Below are 26,765 nucleotides of genomic sequence, written 5' to 3'. Positions count from 1 at the left end.
ATATCCGAAAGACTTCACTTTACTTACAAGGTCCGGGACATACTTGTTCCTTTCTTAGCAGTATGCATCCAGCACTATAATTCCAACTTGCTTTGTTGTCGTCGAAGTTTCCAATGGTGTAAAAGTTCTTATTGATAAAGAAGTTTGTGCTTTCCATCTTGTGAGAGTGAGAAATAAATAAAGGGAAAGAAGCTAAAATACAAGGCAAAAGGACCACAATCATTATACTACTAATCAAAAGGAATAAATTTGATAATAATGACAATTAACCATTCAATCATAAATATCCCATTTACTCTAATTTTGTTTTTTTTTTTTAATATGTTCTTAACCATAACAAACATAATAAAATATGACATATAATGGCCTACTAATTATATAAATAAGAAAAGTGTACCAAGGCAGAAAGGAAATATAAAAAAAATCTAATTATGATTAATTTAATTGGGGTGTGTTTTGTATTATGCAAATCTTATAGCTAACAATTTTTTTTTTAGGTAGATGACTAGGGTTCAAATAGTACTCCAATGGTAATGACACCTACTATCACATGCTTAAATCATATGATGATCGTGCATCCGAATGTCCATTTAGATTTAGTCACCTAGGTTTAGGGATTCAATTCGTTCATGCATCTTAATTCTTAAATCTAGGGTTTAATGCATCTCATTATGTTTTCATGTATCTTAACAATTCAACATGTTTTGCGTTTTTTTGTTTTTGTTTTTTGTTTTTTATTTTTGCATCATATTAAATATAAAAAAGACATTAGGATTTTCTCTATGTCACTCATTCACATGCAATCAATAATTCACATATGGGGTTGAATAATTGAATATTTTATACGTTTTAAGAAGATGGTGTCAAACGCTAACTATAATCAAATTTGCATTTATCTAATCTACGAATATATGTTTAATTATAATTTTTATGCTATTTGTTATTTTTGTTCATAGCAACATATTTGACATCCTTTTCAAAAATTATTTGTTATTTTTGTACATGCTCTATAGAGTTGTTAGGCGTTAAAGGAGGAGTTAGGGTTGGCTCAACACTATAAGACACCTCCATTACCCAGTAGAATATAATTAAAATCTTCTTACCTTTCCAAATTTAAAAAATAAAAAAAAAAATAAAAAATTTAAACCCTTAGAATGCAACATCCCAAAAAAATTAATCAATAAAAGTTATTTAAAAAAAAAAATTACACTCTTTAAATACTGTTTACCTTATCTACTGCAATTTAAGACTAAAATTTTGACCTCTCCCATATGAAAAATATATATAAAATTAAATGATATAAAAAACTAATAAATATTTTTTAATTAAAGTTTATATATATAAGAAAAGGCTCACCAAATTTCTCGGTAATGGTATTTTCAAGATCTTGGGTTTCAGTTTGGTATGCAAGTATGTGGAGTTCATGGGTCGTGTTTTCCAGCTACAGCTAGATGGGGCCATGGAAACATATAATTTCCATGGTTGCTCGATCGGAGTCGGTGGAGCAAGTCAAAGTACAAGCTTGTAGAAGAACGGTGCATTTTGATGAAGAAATAGGAGTGCAGGAAGTTCTCTTTGGTGGGGATGCGGAAGTTATGATTAAAACGAGACCAGTTTTGCTCATTATGGTCATGTAATTGACAATATAACGAAAATGGTTTTTTTATTGAGAAACAAGAAAATGGTTACAAGTCTAAGATGGTCTCTGCTTTTTCAGATGTTACACGCAACAGTAATATTGTTGCTTATGCGCTTGCTAGTTTCTAGAAGGCAAAAGTTTCAAGACCAGCCTCAAGTATGGTTAGAAGACACACTTGAAGATGCAGCTTCTATTGTATTTCGTGATACAGTTTAGTTGATCTAATCAAAATTTTAGACTGGATTCTTGCTATATATATATATATATATATTTTCAATCACCTTAAAGAAGGTGGACTTCAACCAAGCCAGCCCTTGCAGCATTCTTATCAAGATTTGCAAAAAATTTAGCATTTACCATCTCAAAACCCAATTTTTTAGAAGGTGGACTTCAACCAAGCCAGCCCTTGCAGCATTCTTATCAAGATTTGCAAAAAATTTAGCATTTACCATCTCAAAACCCAATTTTATAACATATAACACCCAACTTTTCAATAAAAACCTACGTCAAAACTTCTAGTTTTTTTACTATTTCATTTAAATAATGTTTTTTTTATTATTTTTCAATAATTTTTTATTTTTTCTCTCTCCTTTGTCTCTTTCTTTCTCACAGCACCGCCAGCACCACACTACCAACCACCCACCAAAAACCCACCACCCATACCACAACCATCACTAACAAAAAAAGAAAAAAAAAAATCACAGCAAAAACCTCCACATCCACCCACAACCACCACATACACTCACCACCACCAACCACAGCAGAAGGGGAAAAAAAAAAAAAAAACCTCCACCATCGCCGCCATCAGCAAACCCACTAGCAGTGAAAGCTTTTCTTCTCTCTCAAGATCGGCTTGTAGGCTTCAGATTGCCGAGGGCCGGTGGTGGTCGTGGCCCGCCGTGGGTGGGGTTCAGATCGCAATGAGTGGCTTCAGATCGTGTGTGTGGTTGTGGGTTGGTTTAGATCGCGAGTGGCCATGGGGCCGTTGCTCGCCGTGGGCCGCCACAGTTTGCTCATCTTGGGCCGCTGCGATGATGCTCGGTGGTTGATCTTGGGTCAGTCACAAATCAACCATGGGTTTGTGATTTGGACGATCATTGACTATCAACCATGGGTTTGGAGAGAGAGAGAGAGAGAGAGAGAGAGAGAGAGAGACATGGTGAGACGGGAGAGAGTAGAGAAATGAGAAAAAAAAAAGTGAGCTCCACTTAAATAAAAAAACAATATAAATTTTACAATTGGTGAACAGTGCAGTCTCAAATATGAGACCGCATTGTTCACCAATGCCAAAAATTCTAGCATTTGAAACCCTTGATGGAGCAAGCTTTGGGGTCAAAAATGCTAAAAAAAGCATCTTTTGGCATATAGAACCCTTAATGAGAATGCTCTTTTATATATATATATATATAAAGCAATTTTTTTTTTTTTAACATTTATATATATAAAGCAACCTTTAAATAGATTAAAATTGGCATACTATTATACTGTCTTATTCAACTGCAGAGGTTGAACTCAAAAACAAGACCATCTCTTGCTACTGCAAAAGTATTACACGCTAGACTCTTTTCACTGGTCCTAACAGTAAATTAGGACCCCTGTTTTTATTGGTACATACAAAAACTACCATATATGACAACTTCAATCTTACATCACATAGCCAACATATAGTTAGAACACAACAGTCTTTTGAGATTTTCTTGATCAACAAACCCTTTATTTGAACTGAGAAGGAATATACACACCCTCAGCAATTGATCATAGTATTTAGCACGGGAACATGCCAATATTGTCCTCTAGAAATTGATAGCCACTATAGAACTTGATACTATGTGGCTATCTTGATCTATCCATTTGAGAAAACCATAAATTACCTTCGAAAATTCTCTATCAAGCTCAATGTTCACAACAAAACTTCGAGTCTGATACTTGCGGGTGAATGTAAGAGTCCTCGGTTTCACACTTATTTTCAATCCGGTGGGAATGTTCTCCAAATGTGCCCGGTAAACAGCTTTATCATTTCCAACATTTGTCACAACCCTGCTAAAGTTCATTGCCACTGGATATATGGTTTTGGTCGTGAGTGCGGCCGTGAAAGAGGGATAGTTTAGATCATGAATAGATTTGTTGCTGCAACTCCATTGAGTTCGTCTAATGTGTTAAATGACATTATTATATTATTATTATTATTAGCAACGTGATGTGTTATACTATATTGTGTATGCCAGAGTGGATGTGGAAGATGAAGTATAGAATAGGAACACTGAGAATACGAGGGTTACGTGGTTTAGCCTTGTTGGCCTACATCCACGGAGGAATCCCTTAAGGGCTTCATCTTTATTGTGTAAGAGTGTAGTACAATAACCTGTGTTACAATGAACTCTAACATGAGTATATATAGGCGACTAAACCCTAGACTACTAGTACAAGCAGGAATGGACTTGGGCCTATTACATTGGGCTAATATAAAAAATATATATCTCAAACACCCCCCCTCAAACTCAAGGTGGAAGCTTGATGAAGGCTTGAGGTTGGATAAGTATGAGAAGATCACTTGGAGATGCCTTGAAGAAACCACAATGAAGAATGTGCCAATTGACCAATTTCAGAGTTTCAAATGAAGAATCGGAGTCCAAAATTGGAATCTACGCAAAAAACTAAGCAAGATAGGCAATTTCGAAAATTTTAACTTTTGGTCAAAAGTCAAAGCAAAAGTCAAAGTGAACAAAAGTCAACGGATTTGGTCAAAGTCAACGGTCAGTGTTCACGGGTCAGATCCGGGTGGTCTGGGTCGGGTCAGTCCGGGTCAACAGTCAGTTAGGTGACGTGGTGCTGACGAGGCGACACTACTGACGTGGCTAGCGACGTGGCTGATGACGTGTATTTTACCGGCGCGTGCTGGAACTCCAGAAGGCACGTGCGAGGGAGATCAATGCTCGGATTTCGGGGGTTTGGCAGATCGGCGAGCTACGAGGCTGTCATGGCGGCACATGTTGCCGGAGGAGGACTACTCCTTAGGAATCCGAGGCAGCGCTTGGATAACTACACCAAAACAGTGGAAGCACGTGAGGGCGCGTGAGCCATTTTGGGAGACCAGCTTCCTGGGTTTTGATCGCGAGAGGCCGTGGAGCACGTCTGTATGGTTGGTTTCATCAGGTGAAGCCTCGACTTGCATAGATCTGATATTAATGTCACGGGTATGCTTGAGTTTGTGGATCTTGGACACAGCACTAAGCCACGGTGGTTGCAAGATGTCGTGGAGTCTAAATCCAGCAGATAAGCACGTTTGACTTCTGGTGGTGGTGTACATGTGATAATCTTCTTTGCTTGCTAGAGATTTTGTTTGATGCCAAGAACAATGTTTGGTTCTGATACCATGTTAAATGACATTATTATATTATTATTATTATTAGCAACGTGATGTGTTATACTATGTTGTGTATGCCAGAGTGGATGCGGAAGATGAAGCATAGAATAGGAACACTGAGAACACGAGGGTTACGTGGTTCAGACTTGTTGGCCTACATCCACGGAGGAATCCCTTAAGGGCTATATCTTTATTGTGTAAGAGTATAGTACAATAACCTGTGTTACAATGAACCCTAACATGAGTATATATAGGCGACTAAACCCTAAACTACTAGTACAAACAAGAATGGATTTGGGTCTATTATATTGGGCTAATATAACTAATATATATCTCTAACATAATGAGAGCACTCATTTGCTTCTTAGTGTGTTCCACACCACACAGAAACTCAATATAATCTTGGAAACCCATGTCATAGATGAGTCCTGTATCCATCGCTTTATTCGGATTGATGTGGCCAGCCCCAAACTCTATAGGTGAGCCAAAATCTTTTGTGTGTTCACTTTTAAGAATTGTGCCAGTGTTGTCCATGGCATAGGCCGTGGTCATCATAGCCGATCGGATAGCTGCTGGGCTCCACTCGGGATGGACTGCTTTCAGTAAAGCTCCAACGCCAGCAACATGTGGTGTTGCCATTGATGAGCCCGACATGAGTTTATAATTTGTAACCAAATCATAGTTTCCACTTTGATGTGCTTCAGGGGTACATATGCGGCTAAAACATCAACTCCTGGAGCAATAATATCTGGCTTTAAAACTCTTGGACTGATTGGATTTGGACCTTTCGAAGAGAAAATGGCCACTTGAGGGGCAGGCTTTGTACCCAACCTCGTTAACACAAAACTCATGTCTTTCACTTTCGGGTTTTTCACCCTTTTCATATATACTCTTTAACCAAAGTCCCCGAACCAGTTGGCAAAATAAGGCTTGGAATGCTATACTCATTATTCGAAATGATGTACTTATCATACGATAATGGTATATCTGTAAAGATAGCCGCATAAGCACCTACCCTTTCAACCTCCTTAATTTGTTGAGAAACATTTAACCTTGAGCCATCACAGATGGCTACCTTTCCAGCAACCTCCTTTCTATCCAATGTTTTGTCCTTGCAAATTGCTTTACTCACGTTGTCTTTGCCATAGTACAAAGGCAAATCAGTAATGAAAACGCTCTCTGGAAAGTATGATGTACCTTCATTGGAAACCCCATTTTTTAGATTCATTTTTGCATGGAAATTTCGATCAAGTGTGCCAGCCCCAACAGTTGTGATCCAAGGTGCTACATTGTCTACTGTTTTAAATTGAAAATCATTGCCGGCAGCACAAACAACAAAAATCCCTTTCTCAATTGCTGAAAAAGAACCCAAGGCAACAAGATCAGTGAAATAAGATCCATTATTAAAGCCAAGAGACAAAGACATTATATCAACCCCATCAAGAATTGCTTGTTCCATGCCAGCAAGAACATCACTCGCTACACCATGTCCGTCTAACCAGAGGACTTTGTAGACGGCAAGACGTGCACGAGGAGCCACCCCAATGGCTGTGCCTCTTGCATATCCAAAGTAACTCACTCCAGGAACATGATTACCAACTGTCGTGGATGCTGCGTGCGTACCATGACCACAGAAGTCTCTTGGAGAAAGAAATTCACCTTCCTCAGATGCGTTAAAATCTTGAGCAAATTCGCCTTTCTCAAATGCGTTAGAACCTTGAGCTAGGATTCCTTTGTAATAGAATCGAGCCCCAATGAGTTTCTTGTTGCAATATATCAAGACTATAGTTCACATCAGAAAGAAAGAAAAGAAATACAACAGAAGAAGAAAGAAACGAAGAAATGAATGTCAAGACTAAAACGACACCAGTATAGTGTAATTATTGTTTTTAGTATATAAAGCTACATGTAGTTTATCATGTTTTTAAGTGGAATATGTTCACACATGGAGTAACTAACTGACTCACGTGTTATAATTGTCTCCGTGTATTTTGGGGATATTTTTCTTTGCTCTCGGTTGCTCTCTGTTTTGGTATTTAGACACAGAGAATGTACATATTCATTATTAATGAGAAATCAATTTCTTCTTCAACCTAAATTCTCTCTCTAGCACTTCGTTTCTTTCTAAAGATCCTTGTGCTTTCTTATATGGTATCAGAGCTTAAGCCTTTATCAATGACGTCAAACACTGAAACTACCTCATCTAATTCTTCACATCGCGAGCTCTCTCCAGTGGAAGACCCTCGCAGTCCATTCTTTATGCATCATGGAGAATCTCTTGGTGCGATCCTCGTTGCTCAACACTTGACTGAAGATAACTATCCAACTTGGTCTAGAGTGATGATAATGGCTTTGGATGCCAAAAGCAAACTTGGTTTTGTTGATGGCTCCATCACTGCTTCCATGGTAGTTACACTGCTCGAGAAACAAGCCTAGTCAAAATGAAATTCAATGATCTCATCTTAGATCTTGAATTCTGTATCACCTCACATCAAAGCTAGTGTCATTTACAGAAACACAGCTCTTGCAGTGTGGAATGCACTCAAGATTCGCTTTCTGCAAGCCAATGGACCTAGAATTTCTCAGCTCCAGAAGCAAATTTCCACTATAATGCAAGGAGATTCCACAGTGACAACCTTTTTCACTGACCTTCAAGGTGCTTGGGATCAATTGTTGAATCTCAGGCCTTTACTAAGTTGTTCATGTGGCAAGTGCATTTGTGGAGTAAATGATAAGATTGCACATCTTTATCATCAAGATTCAATCATGCAGTTTCTCAACGGATTGAATGAGTGCTTTTCATAAGTCAAGACTCAAATCCTTATGATGGAGCCTATTCCATCAATAGATAAGGCTTTCTCGTTGGTAATCCAGGAAGAAAGGCAAAGGTTTTCAACCTTTAATGGTGCTCCTTCTATTGAATCAGCTGTACTTGCTGTTAAGAACCAAGCTTTCAATCAAGGTTCTTCTCCAAACAACAAAAATGTCAATAATTTCAAAGGGAATATTGGCAAAGGAAGACCTGTGTGCAGCCACTGTGGAAAGCTTGGTCAATTATGGAAAAATGTTACAAGCTTGTTGGATTTCGTCCAGGTTATAAGCAAAAAGGAAGGATTGCCAAGGCTAATCAGGTTATGACTGATGATAATCAAGGTCAACCTGAATTCGTGCATCAGAGTAATCCATTTCCTTTTACTTCAGAGCAATATCAACAGTTGCTTTCCCTACTGAGTACTCATGCATCCACTTCTGGTACTTCCAATGATGCTGCAGCTATAGCCAATTCTGCTATTTCAGGTCATCTTTGTGCCTCTTTACAGGATTCTGTGTGCTTGAATATGCAACATTCCATTTTCGCCACAAATCCAGCCAATAAAACAATTTTTGGTAAGCAAACTTGGGTCCTGGACACTGGGGCAACAGATCACATTGTCCATTCTGTTAAACTTTTCACTAAAATCACAAGTTCCATTTCATCCTTTGTTCAATTACCTAATGGTGAAAGAGTTGTTGTCACACACATTGGCACCATTCAAGTTACAGCTAGTCTTGTTCTTGAAAATGTGTTATGTGTTCCTACTTTCACTTTCAATTTGATGTAAGTGAGTCAATTGATAAAAAGCCTGTCATGTTGCTTTGTTTTCTTGTCCAATTTATGTTTCACACAGGCCCTTTCTTGTTGGAAAACGATTGGAGTGGGTAAACTACATAACAACCTCTACTTGCTATCTACAACTCCTTGCAAATCTAATTCTGCAGCATCTTCTATTCTGGATTATGTTTTTAGTACTTTTGTCAATAATGTTTCTAAAATTCCTGTCATAACCAAGCCATTTCTTTGGCATCTTAGACTAGGACATGCTTCAAATGCAAAATTACAGGCTTTACATGGTTGTATTCCTGATGTAAGCAGTGTTCATAGCAATGAAACTTGTACTCTTTGCCCCATTGCAAAACAAAAACGTTTGCCCTTTCCTTTCTTCAATCATATGTCTGAATCTGCATTTGATCTTATTCACTGTGATGTATAGGGCCCTTTTGCCAAATCCACTCATGATGGTTTTAGATATTTCCTTACCATAGTTGATGATGCTACTAGATCCACATGGTTGTATCTTATGAAAAATAAATCAAAAACCAGACCATTGTTAATTTCCTTCTTCAACATGATATCCACACAGTTTAACACCAAAATCAAGGCTATTAGGACTGATAATGCTCAAGAGTTTATCCTAAAAGAATTTTATGCTACTCATGGAATTTTACATCAACATTCATGTGTAGCCACTCCACAACAGAATTCAGTTGTGGAGAGGAAACATCAACACATATTGAGCATTGCAAGAGCCTTAAAATTTCAGTCCAATATGCCTCTTACCTTTTGGGATGACTGTGTTTTAACTGCTGTGTATATCATTAATAGATTACCTTCTTCCATTTTAGGCAACAAAACACCTTTTGAAAAACTTTATAACAAAATTCCTTCCTATGATCATCTAAAGGTTTTTGGATGCCTTTGTTTTGCCTCTACTTTGTCTCACAATAAATCTAAATTTGATCCTAGATCCTTGCCATGTGTTTTTCTGGGTTATCCTTACGGGGTTAAAGGTTTCAAGGTACTTGATTTAGCTACCAAGAAAATTTCTATCTCTAGGGATGTCTTTTTTCATGAGATAGTCTTTCCCTTCATATCTTCCATCTGTTTAGCTTCACCTTATTCTACCATCAAATTGCCCCATATTTTTCCTTCCCTTGATTCTTACACTGATCTTTTAACTTCTGCTTCTCACCCTATTACTCCTATCACAACTCCAATCCTTGATTCCACATCTGTTTTGCCTAATTCTGACTCCCATACTACTTTAGACTTATCAACCTTTTCCCCAACTCCTACTGCTACTAATCCTGTAGACCCTTTACATGCTTCCATTCCCAATTCCATTCCTACTTCTTCCATACCTCCTGCTGATAATTCTGCAGAACCTATACATGCTTCCATTCCTGATTCACTCTTACCTACTGCTGCTAATTCTGCAGATCCTATACCTGTTTCCATTCCTAATTCTATTCCCAATCCAATTCCTATCTCTAATCCTACTTCCATTCCTTCCTTAAGAAAATCTACTAGAATCAGTAAAGCACTTGCTTATTTGCAAGACTATAAACGCAGTAATGTTGTTCATGCTCAGCTTGCTCATTCCAATCCACCCATCAAGTCAGGTTGTCTCTCCTCCATGTCAGGTACTAAATATCCCTTATCTGATTACCTCAGTTCTTCTGGTTTATCACCTTCTTATTCCCATTTTTGTTCCCTAATCACTACCATTTCTAAGCCCAAATCTTATTTTGAGGCTGTCAAAGATCCTAAATGGCAGAATGCTATGGCTGCTGAGATTACAGCTTTGGAATCTAATCAGACATGGACTCTCACTTCCCTACCTCCTCACAAAAAGGCAATTAGGTGCAAATGGGTATATAAGATCAAGTGTAAGGCTGATGGAACAGTGGAGAGGTACAAAGCAAGGCTTGTGGCCAAGGGATTCACCCAACAAGAGGGTTTGGACTTCATAGATACCTTTTCTCCTGTGGCAAAGATGACTTCAGTGAAGACTTTACTTGCCATTGCTGCTGTGAAGGGCTGGCACCTTGTTCAACTTGATGTAAACAATGCTTTCCTCCATAGTGATCTCCATGAGGATGTTTACATGCACCTACCTCAATGATTTCACAGCAAGGGGGAGCAATTGGTGTGTAAGCTCAATAAGTCTTTGTATGGTCTTAAGCAGCCTCAAGACAATGGTACTCCAAGTTTTCATCTACCATTTTGAAGTGTGGATTCAAACAATCTTAGTCAGATTACTCTCTCTTTACAAAGAAGTGTAATCAGTCTTTTATAGCTCTATTGGTGTATGTTGATGACATACTTATTACCAGCAATGATGCTCATGCTGTTGATGAGCTTAAGGTGTTTTTGAATCAAGAGTTCAAGCTGAAAGACCTTGGAAACCTGAAATTTTTTCTTGGTCTTGAAGTGGCCAAATCAGAACAAGGCATTTCTTTGTGCCAAAAGAAATATGCCTTGGAGATACTTAAAGATGTTGGGATGACAGGTTGCAAACCTAGCAGAGTTCCTATGGAACAAAATTTGAAGTTAAGCAAGTTTTGTGGGGAGTTGCTACCTGATCCTGGTGTTTACAAGAGGTTAGTAGGGAGATTGTTGTATCTCACTATAACCAGACCAGACATTGCTTACTCAGTTCAAAAACTGAGCCAATTTATGTCCAAACCACAAAAACCTCATCTGGATGCAGCTTATAAAGTGTTGCAGTACCTTAAAGGGAGTCCTGGTCAGGGTGTTCTTTTGTCATCAAAATCAGACTTGTAATTAAAAGCTTACATAGATGCAGACTGGGCATCTTGTGTTAACACTAGAAGGTCTACTACTTGATTTTGTATTTTCTTAGGAAATTCTCTAATTTCATGGAAGACCAAGAAGCAATCTATAGTCTTTAGATCCTCTGCTAAGGCAGAGTATAGAGCCATGGCAGTTACCACATGCTAAATAACTTGGTTTCTGGCTTTGTTAAAGGATTTAGAAGTTCTTCATCCCAAACCTGCTATGCTTTTCTGTGATAATCAGGCAGCCATATACATTGGTGAGAACCCTGTGTTTCATGAGAGAACCAAACATATAGAAATAGATTGTCACTTGGTTAGAGATAAGGTCCAAGATAAAGTGCTCAGATTGTTCTTCACTCCCACTTATTCTCAACTAGCTGATATTCTCACAAAGGCTCTTAGTGGTCAACAGTTGAGAGCATTACTTTCCAAGATGAATATTGTGAACATTCACAATCCAGGTTTTCATCTTGAGGGGGAGTATCAAGACTGTAGTTCACATCAGAAAGAAAGAAAAGAAATACAACAGAAGAAGAAAGAAACGAAGAAATGAATGTCAAGACTAAAACAACACCAGTATAGTGTAATTATTGTTTTTAGTGTATAAAGCTACATATAATTTATCATGTTTTTAAGTGGAATATGTTCACACATGGAGTAACTAACTGACTCACGTGTTATAATTGTCTCCATGTATTTTAGGGATATTTTTCTTTGCTCTCGGTTGCTCTCTGTTTTGGTATTTAGACACAGAGAATCTACAGATTCATTATTAATGAGAAATCAATTTCTTCTTCAACCTGAATTCTCTCTCTAGCACTTCGTTTCTTTCTAAAGATCCTTGTGCTTTCTTATACAATATGAAGGGCTAAAAGCCATGCCATTCTCACACTTGCCCTCCCATTTTTTTGGCACAGGTGGCATACCCTTGTCATCAAAACTCTCGCTTTCTGGCCAAACTCCTGAATCAACCACGCCTACGATCACATCTTCTCCATATGAGGCAGCAGGCCATATGCCAAAGTTTTCTTGTAGCCCAAGAAACTTAGGGGAGTAGGTTGTCATTGGCTTAACGAAGGACTCTGGGTAAGTGGCAAGGTGAGATATAGATTCCTCAATCTCAGATAGCTGAGAGGGTGTGAGCCTAGCGCTGAAGCCATGCATGACATGGTTGTATGAGTACAACAATAGTTCTTTGTCATCAGCAGGAGATGACGACAATGATTTTAGGATGGCATGATGCCATGACTCATGGGTTAAGAAAGATTCAGGCTTGTGAGTATGGTCCATGTGGATGATATATGTCTGGGAGTTTTCTGATTTGGACACTGCATTGACAAAAGGAAGCAGAAACAATAGCAAACAGAGTAGTTTACACTCTGAAATCAGGTGGGAGAAACTCATCTTCATGGTTATGGCAGTGATGGGCTACTGGACTGGGAAACAATGCGAATAGAAAGGTCTATATATGGGGTAATAACTTTAGTGCGCACACACTCACTTTTTTTGCACTAAATTAAAGTATACGAGTGGTTGATATTAAAGCCTTAACTTAGAATCCTCCTTTTAAAGGACCCAAAAATAGAAGAAGTTGAATATCTTTTTTGTGGACCCCTTGTAAAATCCTGTCTACTTTTCTATGACAATATTGGTATATATCAAAAACTAACAATTCTACGACAAGTTACAGCTCGCAAGGGTCTACAGCCTGAACTCATCATCCCCTTTTTTTTCTTTTTTCTTTTTTCAGACCCAAACCTGATTTAACCCAAACCCCAGACAGGTTAAACACAAACGCAATCGATTCAACTCGTTCGCCAAGTCTATAATCGTGAATAGATGAAGATTTCTATTTATAGAAAAAATTTAAGCAATGAATGGTAACCTTTCTATAAAAATTTGTGGCGTTTGGAGCTTTTGGCAATCAGGCTTATTCGATTGGCTTAAAGAAATAGCAACTCTAATCATTAGAAAAAAACAAAAAAACAAAAACATATAGGCTTAAATAAAAGGCAACAAGAGGAAAAGAGAAAAGACAGTGGAGTCTTGGATGCATCTGTATTGCATGATTTGACTCATGCTTCTTGAATTATTATCCACTTGGAATTTCATTCATGTAGACTTATGGTTTCAGGGACGGAGCTGTTCATTGACTAGGGGGGCAGTGGCCCCCCAATTTTTTTTAAAAAAAAATTATAATATGTATATATATTTTTTGAATTCTTTTAACATTTTGGTCCAAGATAATTACTCTTGGTCCCCCTTATATTATGCGTTGAAGTGGACCTAATCACATGCTTTAACACATGAGCTTATAAGTTTTTTTTAGTAGCCTTATATATATATATATATATATATATATGAGCTTTTCTTATCTTCTCTTTGTTTACATATTTCTTTTTAATTCTCAATTAGTAGAGCTATAAGGTTTAAAATTGATGAAAGTTTTGAAAATTAATTAAATAAATAACAAAAAAAAAAAAAACTAATGAAAACATTAATTTATATAAGATAGTCTCATTTAGTTACAAGTCAAAAAATTTTTTAGCGTATGTTTTGCTCCCCTAAGTCTAAAGTCTGACTCGGTCCCTAATACTAAATGACTTCTCAACTGGATAAGATTTTGTTTTCCCCAAAGAATCTTCTGTAGTATGCATCTTGGATAATCATGCCAGTATTACCATGATTCCAAACCTTTAAAGTGTGTTAAGCACAAACAAGCTAATTATCATAAATGATTTCACACTTGGATAAGACCTTTTTCAAAGAATCTTTTATATAGTATGCGCAGCTTGGAAGATCATGCAAGTTGCAAAATCGAAGAACCTTCCAAATGTGCAAGTTTTATTGATTATGTGTAGCTGCTTGTAAATTTGCAGGTTGGTTTTAATTCTTAAAAGATCGAGATGCATATTTACTGTACCTGCTGTACTTAACATTTAAGTGGTAAGGAGTCATGCTTTTCATAGTAGGATAATAAGACCTTTTTTTTTCAAAGAATCTATTATAGTATGCAGATTGGAAGATCATGTAAGTTACAAAATTGAGGAACCTTCTAAATGTGCAAGTTTTATTAAATCTGAGTAGTTGCACGTAAATTTGTAGGTTGGTTTTAATTCTTCTTTTTTTTAATGGTTTCAAGCTTCTAGAATTAAATGAGTAATATAATAATAAATTAATAATGTAATTTTAAAATATTGATTTTTATGTAAGGTAAAGTAGTCTTAATTTTTTTTTTCCAAATTTGATATCTATATCCTTATGGGCTCACAAAACCATGTACACTTTGCTATTTTTGCACAATAGTATTGTGACTTGCTGAGTGTTCACATGTCGAGTTTCTGTCATGTTGAACTATGAGTATTAGACTATATAAGTTGACTCAAACCCGACTTGTTTAGTAAATGTGTTAAGCATTCTTAACCCTAACACGCCATATTTATTAAGTAGGTCAATTCGACACGACACGTTTAACCCGTTTTAATTAATAAGTTATGTAAATGTTAATACAAATAATCCATTTATAACATGTTAGATTAATAGGTCATACTTGACTTGAATAACCTATTATCAATTCTCATATAACTAAAATTAAAATATAATCACTATTATAAATATAGTACTAAACATATAATTACAACCATAAAATTTAAGCAATAATAACAAAATAATATTAACAAAAGCTAATATCTTTATAAGCTAAATGAGTCAAATGAGTTCGCATGTTGAATACGAATACTACCTATTTATTAAACGGGTCAGCTATGTCAATCTAAATCTGATCCAAACCCGTTGAACCTCAATTTACGACCTGTTTATAAATGGGTTAGCCGCTTTGGATTTTGCCACCCCTACTTGCGACCACATTTTGGTTTCTTAACTAGGAATAACATCCCAATATAATTATAATTTCATTTAAGAAAATTAATGGCTGTGTTAAAATTTATTTTGAATCATGCCTACAAGAAGGAGAAAATAAATGAAAGCATAGCAGTTAATTGGTGTTTTAAGTGTCATATATATGATTAATTATGAACCATTTAAAAAGGTTTAAATGGACTTTTAAACAGTGTATTGGTGCTTGCAAAAGTTTAGGCAAAAATGAATGCATGTCCAAAATAATTATTTTACTTTAAACAGATAGATACCATGTTCTTCCTCTTCTTTATTTTTATGTATACAGTTACCAACTTTGGTTCCTTGTTAAAAACTACATTATAAGTTGATGCACTCATTGCCACCATATATATTAGACTCTTTTTATGGAAGTTTGACTAATTGAGTATATAACGTGTTCACCGATGTAGTTCAAATTTCCAAATGGTAAGCCTTGCCAAATCCTCATCATTTTACCAGATCAGTTCAATCTTTTTGCTAATATAATGCATGTGATAAATGCAAAAAGGGATTTCTTTCCATAAATAAAGGATATTGCATTAACTCAAACCCTTAATAAAAAGAGAATCAATCCCTCTCAAGTCTCTCACAAATCCCTTTACTACTTTCTTGCCATGGAAGCACAAGCACATGGTAATTCTCTTCATCGGCCTTGTGCCTCTGAGGCCTCTAGCATCTCAGCTACTTCTGAAGGTCCTCCTCCTCCTTCACTCAAAAAAGGATTAGGAGTTGATGAGTCCAATAAGGTCATGATCATGAAAATGAAAGAAAAAGTTTCCAAACATGTTTCTGATCATGCTGATCAGCCTTCACACTCTTTGGGATCATCGAGTTCTCGTGTCTTACTCGATTTGAAGCTTTCAAACGATGATTCGAATCGTGGTTCATCGAAGGTAGAACTCAATCTTATCAATTCCATGAATTCTAGCTCTTCTCAGGTCCCAAACGAGCCTGTATCCGATGAAAACACCCAAGAAAAACAACCAGGGAATAGGGTTTTCACATGCAACTTTTGCAATAGAAATTTCTATTCGTCTCAAGCCTTAGGTGGTCATCAAAACGCACACAAACAAGAGCGTGCATTGGCCAAACGACGTCAAGGTATGGAAATGGGTGCTTTTGGACATCCACATCATTTTCCTTACTATCCATATTCAAACCTTTCCACACACCCTCTGTATGGATCTTTAAATAGATCATTATCATCATCATCATCATCATCACCTCTTGGCGTTAGAATGGAGTCTATGATTCATAAGCCTTCTTTTCCTTGGTCCTCTTCACCTGGGTATCGATTTGGTCACGTTGGTTGGTCTAGGCAGGCGTTATTGAATCCACAACCAAACATGGATAGGTTAAGGATGGAAGGGTTTCAGGCACATAATGGTGGTTTTGGAGTTACTGGTGGGAATTCTAGTCCTGCTATAAAACTTGAGGAGATTAACACTAATGCACTTCGCAATCTTGGTGGATCTTCTACAATTAACACATCAAAAATTGACATCAAGCCAACCGTTACTGGTGATTATCTTCGCCGGAAGGGTCCCCCGAAAAATGGTGCCCCTGGACTTGATTTGTCACTAAAGCTTTAGATATTGTTCTAGTTTAGGGTTATAATTAATAATATTACATGTTATGATGTTTTGTTCATTTTTAGGTGTTCTTGTTTGAGAACTTTTGTGTATTTAGGTGTTCTAGTGTAGGGTTACAATAATAAAATCATGGTTTGATTTTGGATTGTAATTTAGTTTCTGCACTTACCCTACTTTTGGAATTGATGCATATGATGGTTTTGGTATGAAAGTTTTTAGTTGAAAGTGTAGGTATGAAAAACCACGTTTACAAGCATATATATATATATATATATATTCTTGTAAACGTGGTTTTTCAAATTGATAGTTCGAGATAACTGTATAGGACAAAACTTAAGTATAATACTTTAGGTGCTGTTCTTTAAGTTTCTTACTTAAGATTGAGTCATGTGACTACTTAATTAAAAAGTATACTCCAATTTCTTGAGGAAAAATTCACATGGTAGAATCTTAAAAGGAGAACCTAAGAAACATCACCTAAGTACTGTACCTAAGTCTTGTCTAACTATATATTGCTTGATTGATTATAGAGTGATTCTATTGCTATTTTTTTTTTATATAGATAATTTATGGACAATAATTCTTTTGTTTTTAATATTTATTTAGAAATAATTAATACCTTAAATGTTGGTCATTTAAATTTTCAAAAAATATAGCTTTTTTAAATTAAATCAGCCTAAAATGTAAAAGAGTTGGTTTAGTTGTTCCTAAGACTTAATATATCCATAAGTTTTTGAGTTTCTCATAATTCCCTCACAGAGCAGGAAAAAGAAAAGGAAAATATCCCAAGTGCACATTTGAGCTAACGGCATTGGAATTATGTTCGGTTTTTGAAAAGGAAAAAAATAAGGTTAATTTAGTGATCCTAATAATTCTTAACCAAAGAAAGACCAACAATATTATTAATTATCGAGTAGTGTTATGTTTACGACACTGTTATTGACTCTAATTTGAATCCACTATTAAAATTAATTTTTTATTCATCAATAACAGCACGTAACAACTTGTCACTTAAGATTTGTTATAAAAATGTTCATAAACATAACATTTCTTTTAATTAATGCTCTAACATGCCATTGGGGAAATGATAACTATCGAGTTTCAAAATAATTTGAATACTTTTTATAGTAATAATTACTTTGAATTGAATTGTCCAACTTTCACTTAACACATCCGTTATTAGGGAGAAATTATTAAGTTTACCGGAAGGGCTGCTAAAGTGGTACATCCGTACATGATTGCATAAGCTTCCTTCTTCTTATCTTAAATTTGGAAAAGGAAATCTCTTCAAAAAAATAAAAAATAAAAATAAAAAAATAAAAAATAAAAAATAAAAAGGGGAAAAGGAAATATATCTGGTGGAGGAAGTGAGTAGGAGTATTTATTTAAATAATAATTTCTTGCCTATTATTAGAGGAAAGCTTAAAGATTTACAACTGTACCTATAAATTCAAGAAACTTTTAATATAATAATCTAAAATTCAAATTTGCTTGCCTTGATCACGATGCAAGCAATCACCTTAAAATCTTCTGAGCATGTGTTCTATTAAAGATAGAGACACACAGAGAGCACGTTGGATCAATTAAACCATATTATGGTAATTTGAATATCTTTTATATATATATATATATATATATATATGCTATTAGTAATTTGAATATCTTGAATTAACATAATATTTTTTAAAAACAAATACACACACAAGTTAATTTCTAAATAAAAAAATATACACACAAGGGAAATGGAATGTAGTTCTAACGTAAAGAAACACTGCAAATTCCCCTTAAAACCATGGTAATTTTTAGGGGATAATATGAAAAGTTATATACACACATTATGTTATTTAATGAAGATCACAACAGTATGATCACAAACTAAAAATATAATAAATTCTATGTAATTTATTTAGTTCAAAAAAGATGGATTACCTAAATTAATTTTGTTTTTGAAAAAGGATTACCTTAATGAATTATTATCATCATAGCTAAGATTTTTGTAGTTCAATTGGTACTTCATGATATTTCCAATGAAAATGTCGAGGATTTAAATCTATCTCTCCTATTGTAACTATCAAATTATAAATAATAAATTAAACATTATCATCATTAGATTTTTTTTTTTTTTTTTTTTTAAGTATAAACCATAATACTTCTTCAATAGAAAATTATTTATTAATTGTTCCACAAATAGTTTTTAACCAAAATGAGATGGGAAAATGTCATTCAAACCTGCGGTACTTTTTTTCCTTTTATTTTGGGGTTGGGGAGGGGGGAGGGAGAGGGGGGGGGGGTGGTGGGGGTTTGGGAGAGGGGTGAAGAAAACCAAGGATGAAGGATCCATATTTGAAAACAGTCTTATGTTCTTCTCCTTTCTTTTTCCCCCTTCAATCAGGGGTTTAATTTAATGAAGATTACATTGGTATGAGTTGGAAAATTTTCAAAATACTAGTAACTGCCAGGCCATTAACACAATCAACAATTGTGAAATGTTATTATTATTCAATAATTATAATAATATTAGGGGAGAATTATTTGAACCTTGACATTCTTAATAAAGGAAAATAGAAAATGACATTAAGTTGCAAAATTCTTGACAAAAATAATACAGATTTGAATGAAAGACATCTTTTACATTTTTTGGATACACATAATTACTTTAAATGAAATTTAGTAGTTCATAGGTACTTAGGAGCAAACTATGCTTGTTATCAAAAAAAGAAAAAAGAAAAAAGAAAAAAAAGAGTAAACTATGATTTGGTGATATCAATCTCAAGATTGAAAAGCATTATTTATTTTTAGACACTTTGGTCACTGTTTTTATTGGTCCACATCGTATATAAATCTAAAAATGACAAAGCTTGTGAGGTTCAAGTAATACAAAGCTTAATGGTAATGATATTTCTTGTGATGTCCCACGTGGTCATGTATGTGGTTTGAATCTCATCTATCTCTTTCTTATTATTTGCCCAAAAATATTGACAATGTTTGACATATTCTACTTTTTGTATGAATTATTAGAGTAAAAAAAAAAAAAGAAGTAAAATTTTTGCTCGTATTTTTGAACAGGTGTGACACTGAATGTATGATGTATCCGCAAAAAATTAAGCCCTTATTTATTATTAATTCATTTTAAAAAAAGCTTTAAATTTATGCTATTAATGTAATTAATTCTCTCTCTTATAAGGTATCCTAATTCTATTGGATCCTTAAATTATTCTAAAAAATTGCCAAATTATGAAAATATGTGATACTCTATTAATCTTAATGGAGTATTACTTATCTGTCAATACTTAAGAGTTAAGAGTACTCTTGTTCCTTAGTTGAATAGTTTAATCTCATTTATGAAATGGACCAAGAATCTCCCTTCCTTATTTATAAAAATTGAATTATTAAAGAAAAATGGGATTACACCCCCCACCTCTTTGAGAAGGGAATATCCCCTTATCTTAGATATGAAATATTATATGCTTATATAAATATATAAATTAGATGGTTGGTTGGTATTGGCTTAATTGCATTAAGGGACATAATGACTTAAATTTCTAAAACAGTAGAATTTTAATCAGAGTAGTATTTTAAAAGATTTTAAAACTTTGGTAATAGTTAAAGAAAATATATTCATTATTTAAATCTACTCTATATTTTTTGGATGCAAAATTATTAAATCAATTTTTTATATTTAGTTTTATTAATAAATTTTTTTTACAATTGATATCAGTCCCCCACTTAATCATCTTATGATATAATCGATCTTAAGTAGGATTTCAACAAACATAATTTATTAAAGACAATATTGCAGTTTCACTTAATAATATAATCTATTGTGTGCAATATTGATTTACAAAAATAAAAGCCTTATTAGGGAAATTAATTGTCAATGATTAATTTTTTATGGGATTTTTAATAATTATTTGGTACACACTTATAACATTTTTTTTTGTTATAATTGTTTAAAGTTTCAATTTGGTTGGATATACAATGGCTCAATATCTTAAGGGCCTTCTTGAAGGAGGGTGAAAGAATGGAAAAAAATTGGCTTTTGCCATTTTTAAAAAAAACAATCCAGCATTTTGCCCTCATTCTCAAACTAATTAGGGAAATGTTCCTCTTTTAAAACTCGATTTATGATAAATCGAGTTATAAAAAAAAAAAAAAAAATTCTGGAAACCTATACGTAGTGACATTTTAAGGACCTATAGCGGAGTTATAGGCAATTTTTTTAAAATTTTTTTTTTTTTTTTTTTTACCTATAACTCGATTTCATATTGGTCGAGTTACAAAATGTCACTATAGGTCTTGAAAACGTCACTATAGGCTCTTTAAAAACGCCGCTATAGGGCATAATTCGATTTATTACAAATCGAGTTTCAAAAGAGTGGCATTTTCTTAATTAATTTGGGAAAGAGGGCAAAAAGCTGTTATTTTTGCCCGAAAAGGGCAAAAGCCCATTTTGTCCTGTGAAAGAATATAAAATCCACTTATAGTTTTTCTTTTAAAAAAAAAAAAAAATCAATTATCATCCTATAGGGATGCAAAAGAAATTTAGGGCGCTTTTTTTTTTCTCTATGTTGGAGTGCCTTGGGTAATTTAAAAATTATTGAGACATAAAGGGCCTTAGGCCTAGGTCTAGAATTGACGTCCTCTTGATGCAATTACAATATATAAGATACAAGTTTGAGTACAAATATAATATATGATAAGATTGATTTGGAGATAAGCTTATCTATAATATGTAATTTTTATTGTAATTTTTTTTTGATAATAACTAGATGTTTGGTTGTTATATAATTTTTCTGTTTTCAAGTATACTAGCTAGAGTTCTTATAGTTTCACGTTGAATGACTTTTTGTAATATTTTAAGTTTGAACGACAACTTATGTTTTTATAAAAAAATCACAATTCTTAAAAATAAAAATAAAAATACAATTGATGCAAGTTTTGTTAATTATAGTTTTGATAGGTAGGATAACATTTCAAACTTATGACGTCTGTCTTATGATGATTTCTCTTTATCATTAAACTAAGACACTAATTGATTTTTGGTAGATGAAGATTAAATCATAAATCTCTTATTAATTATAGTTAATATAGAGGCTATAGAGTAAATTAATGATTTAAAAATTTATGATTTATCCAAAATCTTTTTAAAATATAAGGTTCAATATGAAACCATTCTAAATTATGAATGAATCATATAATTTTTAAAGTCTAAAATAAAAGGATAGACACTTGGTATTTGTTTGGTATCAATTTAATTGGCTTTTTCTTCTAAAAAAAAAACTTACTTAACTTTTTGCTGATTACTTTTTACTAAAATTTAACTTATTTTAAAATATAAGAAAAAATTGAGGTTTTAAATAACTGTTCATAAACAAAATTAGTTAAAAATTAAGTGAAAAAACTGGTGGCAAACATACATTTGATACAAAGTTTGGGCACACTGATTATATAGAAAAGATTAACACTTGGTGCAATCACAATTTTTAGAACCCAATTTTTATAATGCAGTATAAAATATATGATTTTCCTAGCTCCTTGGTAATTGAAGTATTCTTTAGTATGTAGTAACTAATATATATATATATATTACATAGATGCGATAATATGGTGTTTGCTCCATTATGATTGCTCTTTATTATAGGTAAAGAGCAAACAAATATAAGTGAGAGAGTAATAGCCCACTCCATCAATAGAAAACACACAAATCCTGTAACATAAAAGAACAAACTTCAAATCAAACCACTGATCAACTCCTATTCAAGCTTTCTTATTAAGATTTAAAAAATATGGTGGATTTGGGCATGTTGTGTTAGCCTTGGTTATGGGCCATTATTGAGTATTTCGGGAGTATACTCTCTCCCTTTTTACATAGGAGTAGGTTTCACTCACCATAGGGCCCATCTCTATATGAAAGAGAGGGAGTGTACTTTTGGAATACCTAATAAGTTTCCCTTAATTATTGGTCTTTTGGATGGGTTTTAAGGTGTGGATGCGATAAATGAGGATTTAGCTAGTGGTGGCGAAAGGTGGCACACGTGATTGGGTTTTTGGTTATGTGATATTGGTGTATGTGAATTTGGTTTTTCTTATTAATTGTGTATTTTTTTTTCTAAAATTATTTTCACATTTCATTTTTTATTTTGTATTATTTCACAACAAATTTTTTTTTTTTTTTTTTTAAGAAACAAACTAACTGTTAAACATACAAACACTTAATTATACTTTCTCACATATTTTCACATTTCATTTTTTATTTTGTATTATTTCACAACAAATTTTTTTTTTTTTTTTTTTAAGAAACAAACTAACTGTTAAACATACAAACACTTAATTATACTTTCTCACCAAGCTAAGGGCGACTGCTCTTGTAATTCAAAGGGTTCAAATAAACCCCTTGACTTGAAGAAAAAATATTTATATATAAAATATTTTTTTTATTAATTTAATTACCTTAAAAATATTTTTGTACAACTTGGCTTAAATCTTACATACCCTGATCACAAATCAATGCCCAAAATCAAACAATATAGATCAACTCATCCCAAAACTAATTAACAACGCAAATTAATCTCCCTTTCTCTTATGAGTTCTGAATGTCTTTCTTTATTATAAATTTACATTATATATATGTGAGAGAGAGAGTGTGTGTGTGTTTAATACTAATTGTGTGCATTTTTTTTTATTTATATAATGTTATTTGTGTGTTGTGAAGTGTGTGAATGTGTACATGGTATAAATATAATATAAATTTATATAATTTAATAACCAAGAAATATAGAGGATTTGTAACATGTGTATATTGTTATCACGTTATAATAACTTTTTGTTATAAAACTAGTGATTCAAAGAAAAAAAATAGTAAAATTAGTGATTGTTAAATGTATTATTTATGTATGGATGAGTGTGGTTATGTGGGTCAATAATTAATATAAGGTCAATAATTTATAAAAAACAATAACAAATAAATAATGAAAATTACATAAAAATAAAAATGTTATACAAATTTAACAAAATAAAATTGTCACATCTACATTGACAATAGATAATCACAATTTATAATAAACTATCATGTGACAATTTCAAAATATGAAAAATCGTAGAAAGAAATTGTAAAATTTTATGTATTTGTGTGTGTGTGTGTGTGTGTGTGTGTGTGTGTTTTTTTTTTTTTTCTTTTTTTTGTCAATAACACAATATATTCAAATTCTCTTTTTATTAAAATTTGTTTAATTTAAGTTTCTTAATGACCCACTCAATAAATTTCCCAGAGCCACCACTGCACCAAGCTTAAACGCATTATTTAACCCAAAATATCACTACAAAAGGGCTTAACAAACAATATTGTTTGAGTCATTTAAGAGACTCAAGACTCATCATTGATGAATTTTGAAGGAATGAGCTAAGCAGAGAGTTCAAACTCAATTAAATTCTAAATTGGATTTCATTTGGAGTCCAATTTTGCACTATGTGTCCAATTATTATTATTATTTTTTTTAATTTTTGTGGCAAATGAATTATTGGGTGTAAAAGCCAAAGAGTCTAAAATCCAACTAAATTTTAAATCACACACACACACACACACACACACACACACACACACACACACAGATAATGAAAACCATTACATATTTAAAAATTTATAGTTTTAAAAATGTGTAAGCTAATATCATGTATAATTTCAATATTTTTTTGAAAAATGTATAATTTGAACCGTCTAATTATGATTGTTTTTAATTATATTCATACATATTCGTGAGGTTACAAACTAGTTTTTTATAATTAGTAGATCAAAATTACACCTAACTAATAGTAAGAGGGTGTAAAAGATATTTTTCCCTATTGTTAATATTAACTTGTAGTAACAGAAATATTCCACTCTATCAACACATATTATATTAAGTTGTCAAAGAAAAAAAAACACACACACAAACACATAATTGTTGAGGGAATGAACATATTTGTTGATATCAACCATATAATTGAGAGTGTAATTGCAAATTTTGATGCACAATGGACCAAAATAACAACTAGCTAATATAAAGAGGGCATAATGGCATTATATATATATAAATAGAGAGAGAGAGAGGTTGGGTTCAAGTTACACATAGTGTAACTTTAAACAATATTACACCAATCAATATTTTTTAATTAGATGCAAACTTTGACAAATTCACTGTTAGATTACATTATGTTTATATATTTTCCATGCTTGCAAAATTTATAGGTGATCAAAGATCAATAGCCATGTCATCAATCAATTGTATATATATTTCAAGTTTTTGTAGTTTAAAATAATGTATAAAAGTTGAGTTTATGGATCGAATGGTAAATTATATATATTATATCTGATCGTCATGAAAATTGGCATGCATATTAACAACATATAGAACATGTAATTTTAAAAATTAGATTTTCAAAATATAAATTCCATAAAAAGTTATTGGGTGATGTAACATTGCTTTGAGTTACACCAGGTGCAACTTGAATTCAATCCTCTCTCTCTCTCTCTCTCTCTCTCTCTCTCTCTCTCTATATATATATATATATATATATAGTTGGGTTCAAGTTACACCATGTGAACAATGTTACACCACTTAATATTTTTTAATTGAATGCAAATTTTAACAAATCAACCGTTGGATTACATTTTCTTTGTATATTTTCCATATTTGCAAAATTTCAAGGTGATTAAAGATCAATAGTCATGTCCTCAATCAATTGTTTAAATTCAATTTTTTTTTTTTTTATAAACAATTTTAAAGTTATTGCACTCAATTGACTATACATATGAATATGATAGTATGTTGTCAAGGAAAGAAAAAAAATGACATTATTCTTTTGACCACATATTAGGAATACTACACACAAATTACGAAATAATTTAAAAAGAAGTAACCTAAATTTTGAAGGTAAGTACATAGAATTGAACTTGGTAATATACGCCTAATCCGTGCAAGGTGCATGGATTAAAAATCAAGTTGATTGTTAATTTTTTATGAACTGTGGTTTGTTTATCTTGGTACAGTGTCAATCCCAATACATCCCTAATTTTTTTTTTTTTTTGAGTGACCTAAAAAATACACTCCTTACTCTTGTGTTTATGGTAACAAAGATAATTTTCTTCCAAATTTTTCCAAATTTGGTTGAAGAAAAATTCATTGAATTTATTATGTGATAATTGGTTATATATATATATATATAAACTAGTCGCTAACCTGTGCGATGCACGGGATAGTTAAATAGAAATTAAATATAGTTATATTATTTAAGGTATTGACTTGAAAATATATGAAAATAAAACAATTTGTTTAAATAAAAGTTCACAAATAAAGATAAACACTACAATTTGTCACATTTTTAATCACCACACTTGTAGAAACCTAAAGCAATATAATTTCATAGAGACAATAGATTGCAAAAGTAATACATGTAAAATTTTATAAGCTTAGAAGAGTAGGTGTTATCGACACAAGTTGAAAACTTCTTTATTATGAACCTGTTTGATCAACTTGTTTGAAGTACCAAAAATTACCTTTGTGGAGGACAGGGCCAAAGCACGTAATGCTGCATGTTCTGAGAATACATTTTTTGATAGCGTTGGCTTCTAGCGCATCACCTGAATAAGGGGTTTAGAGACAGGGCCACATGCATTAGTTTGAGCAAATAACATTCTAAGCTAGCTTTATGGAATTAGTATGCAACAAGTTATGAAGGTCCATACGATTTACCCAAAGGTGTAGAAGTAGCATGGACATTTACATAATCCACCTAGTTAGGATGAAGGCTAGATTGCAGATCATAAAAAAGTGAGCATATTATAACAAACCACAATTATCCTTTAATGTACATTGTCATAAAATTTAACTTAATCAAA

General features: G+C 33.2%; 2 protein-coding genes across 2 annotated transcripts; one reads left to right on the top strand and one right to left on the bottom strand.

The window, feature by feature from the left end:
• Positions 1-3,432: 3,432 nt before the first annotated feature.
• LOC112004638 (subtilisin-like protease SBT1.8) lies at positions 3,433-12,834 on the bottom strand. Its single transcript, XM_065776530.1, is given in 5 exon segments — positions 3,433-3,787; positions 5,344-5,692; positions 5,695-5,884; positions 5,887-6,785; positions 12,260-12,834. Coding segments are annotated over 5 exon segments (2,346 nt in total). The 5' UTR covers positions 12,813-12,834.
• Positions 12,835-15,913: 3,079 nt separating this feature from the next.
• On the top strand, positions 15,914-16,891 carry LOC111996425 (zinc finger protein 1). The gene has a single exon (XM_024028377.1). The coding sequence runs from the start codon at positions 15,914-15,916 to the stop codon at positions 16,889-16,891; it is 978 nt and encodes a 325-aa protein (XP_023884145.1).
• The last annotated feature ends 9,874 nt before the right edge of the window (positions 16,892-26,765 follow it).

This window comes from Quercus suber, unplaced genomic scaffold, assembly GCF_002906115.3.
Source record: "Quercus suber isolate HL8 unplaced genomic scaffold, Cork oak 2.0 scaffold_136, whole genome shotgun sequence".
NCBI lineage: Eukaryota > Viridiplantae > Streptophyta > Magnoliopsida > Fagales > Fagaceae > Quercus > Quercus suber.
Note: the sequence above shows the minus strand (reverse complement) of the source record. Positions and strands in the feature narration are given on the sequence as shown.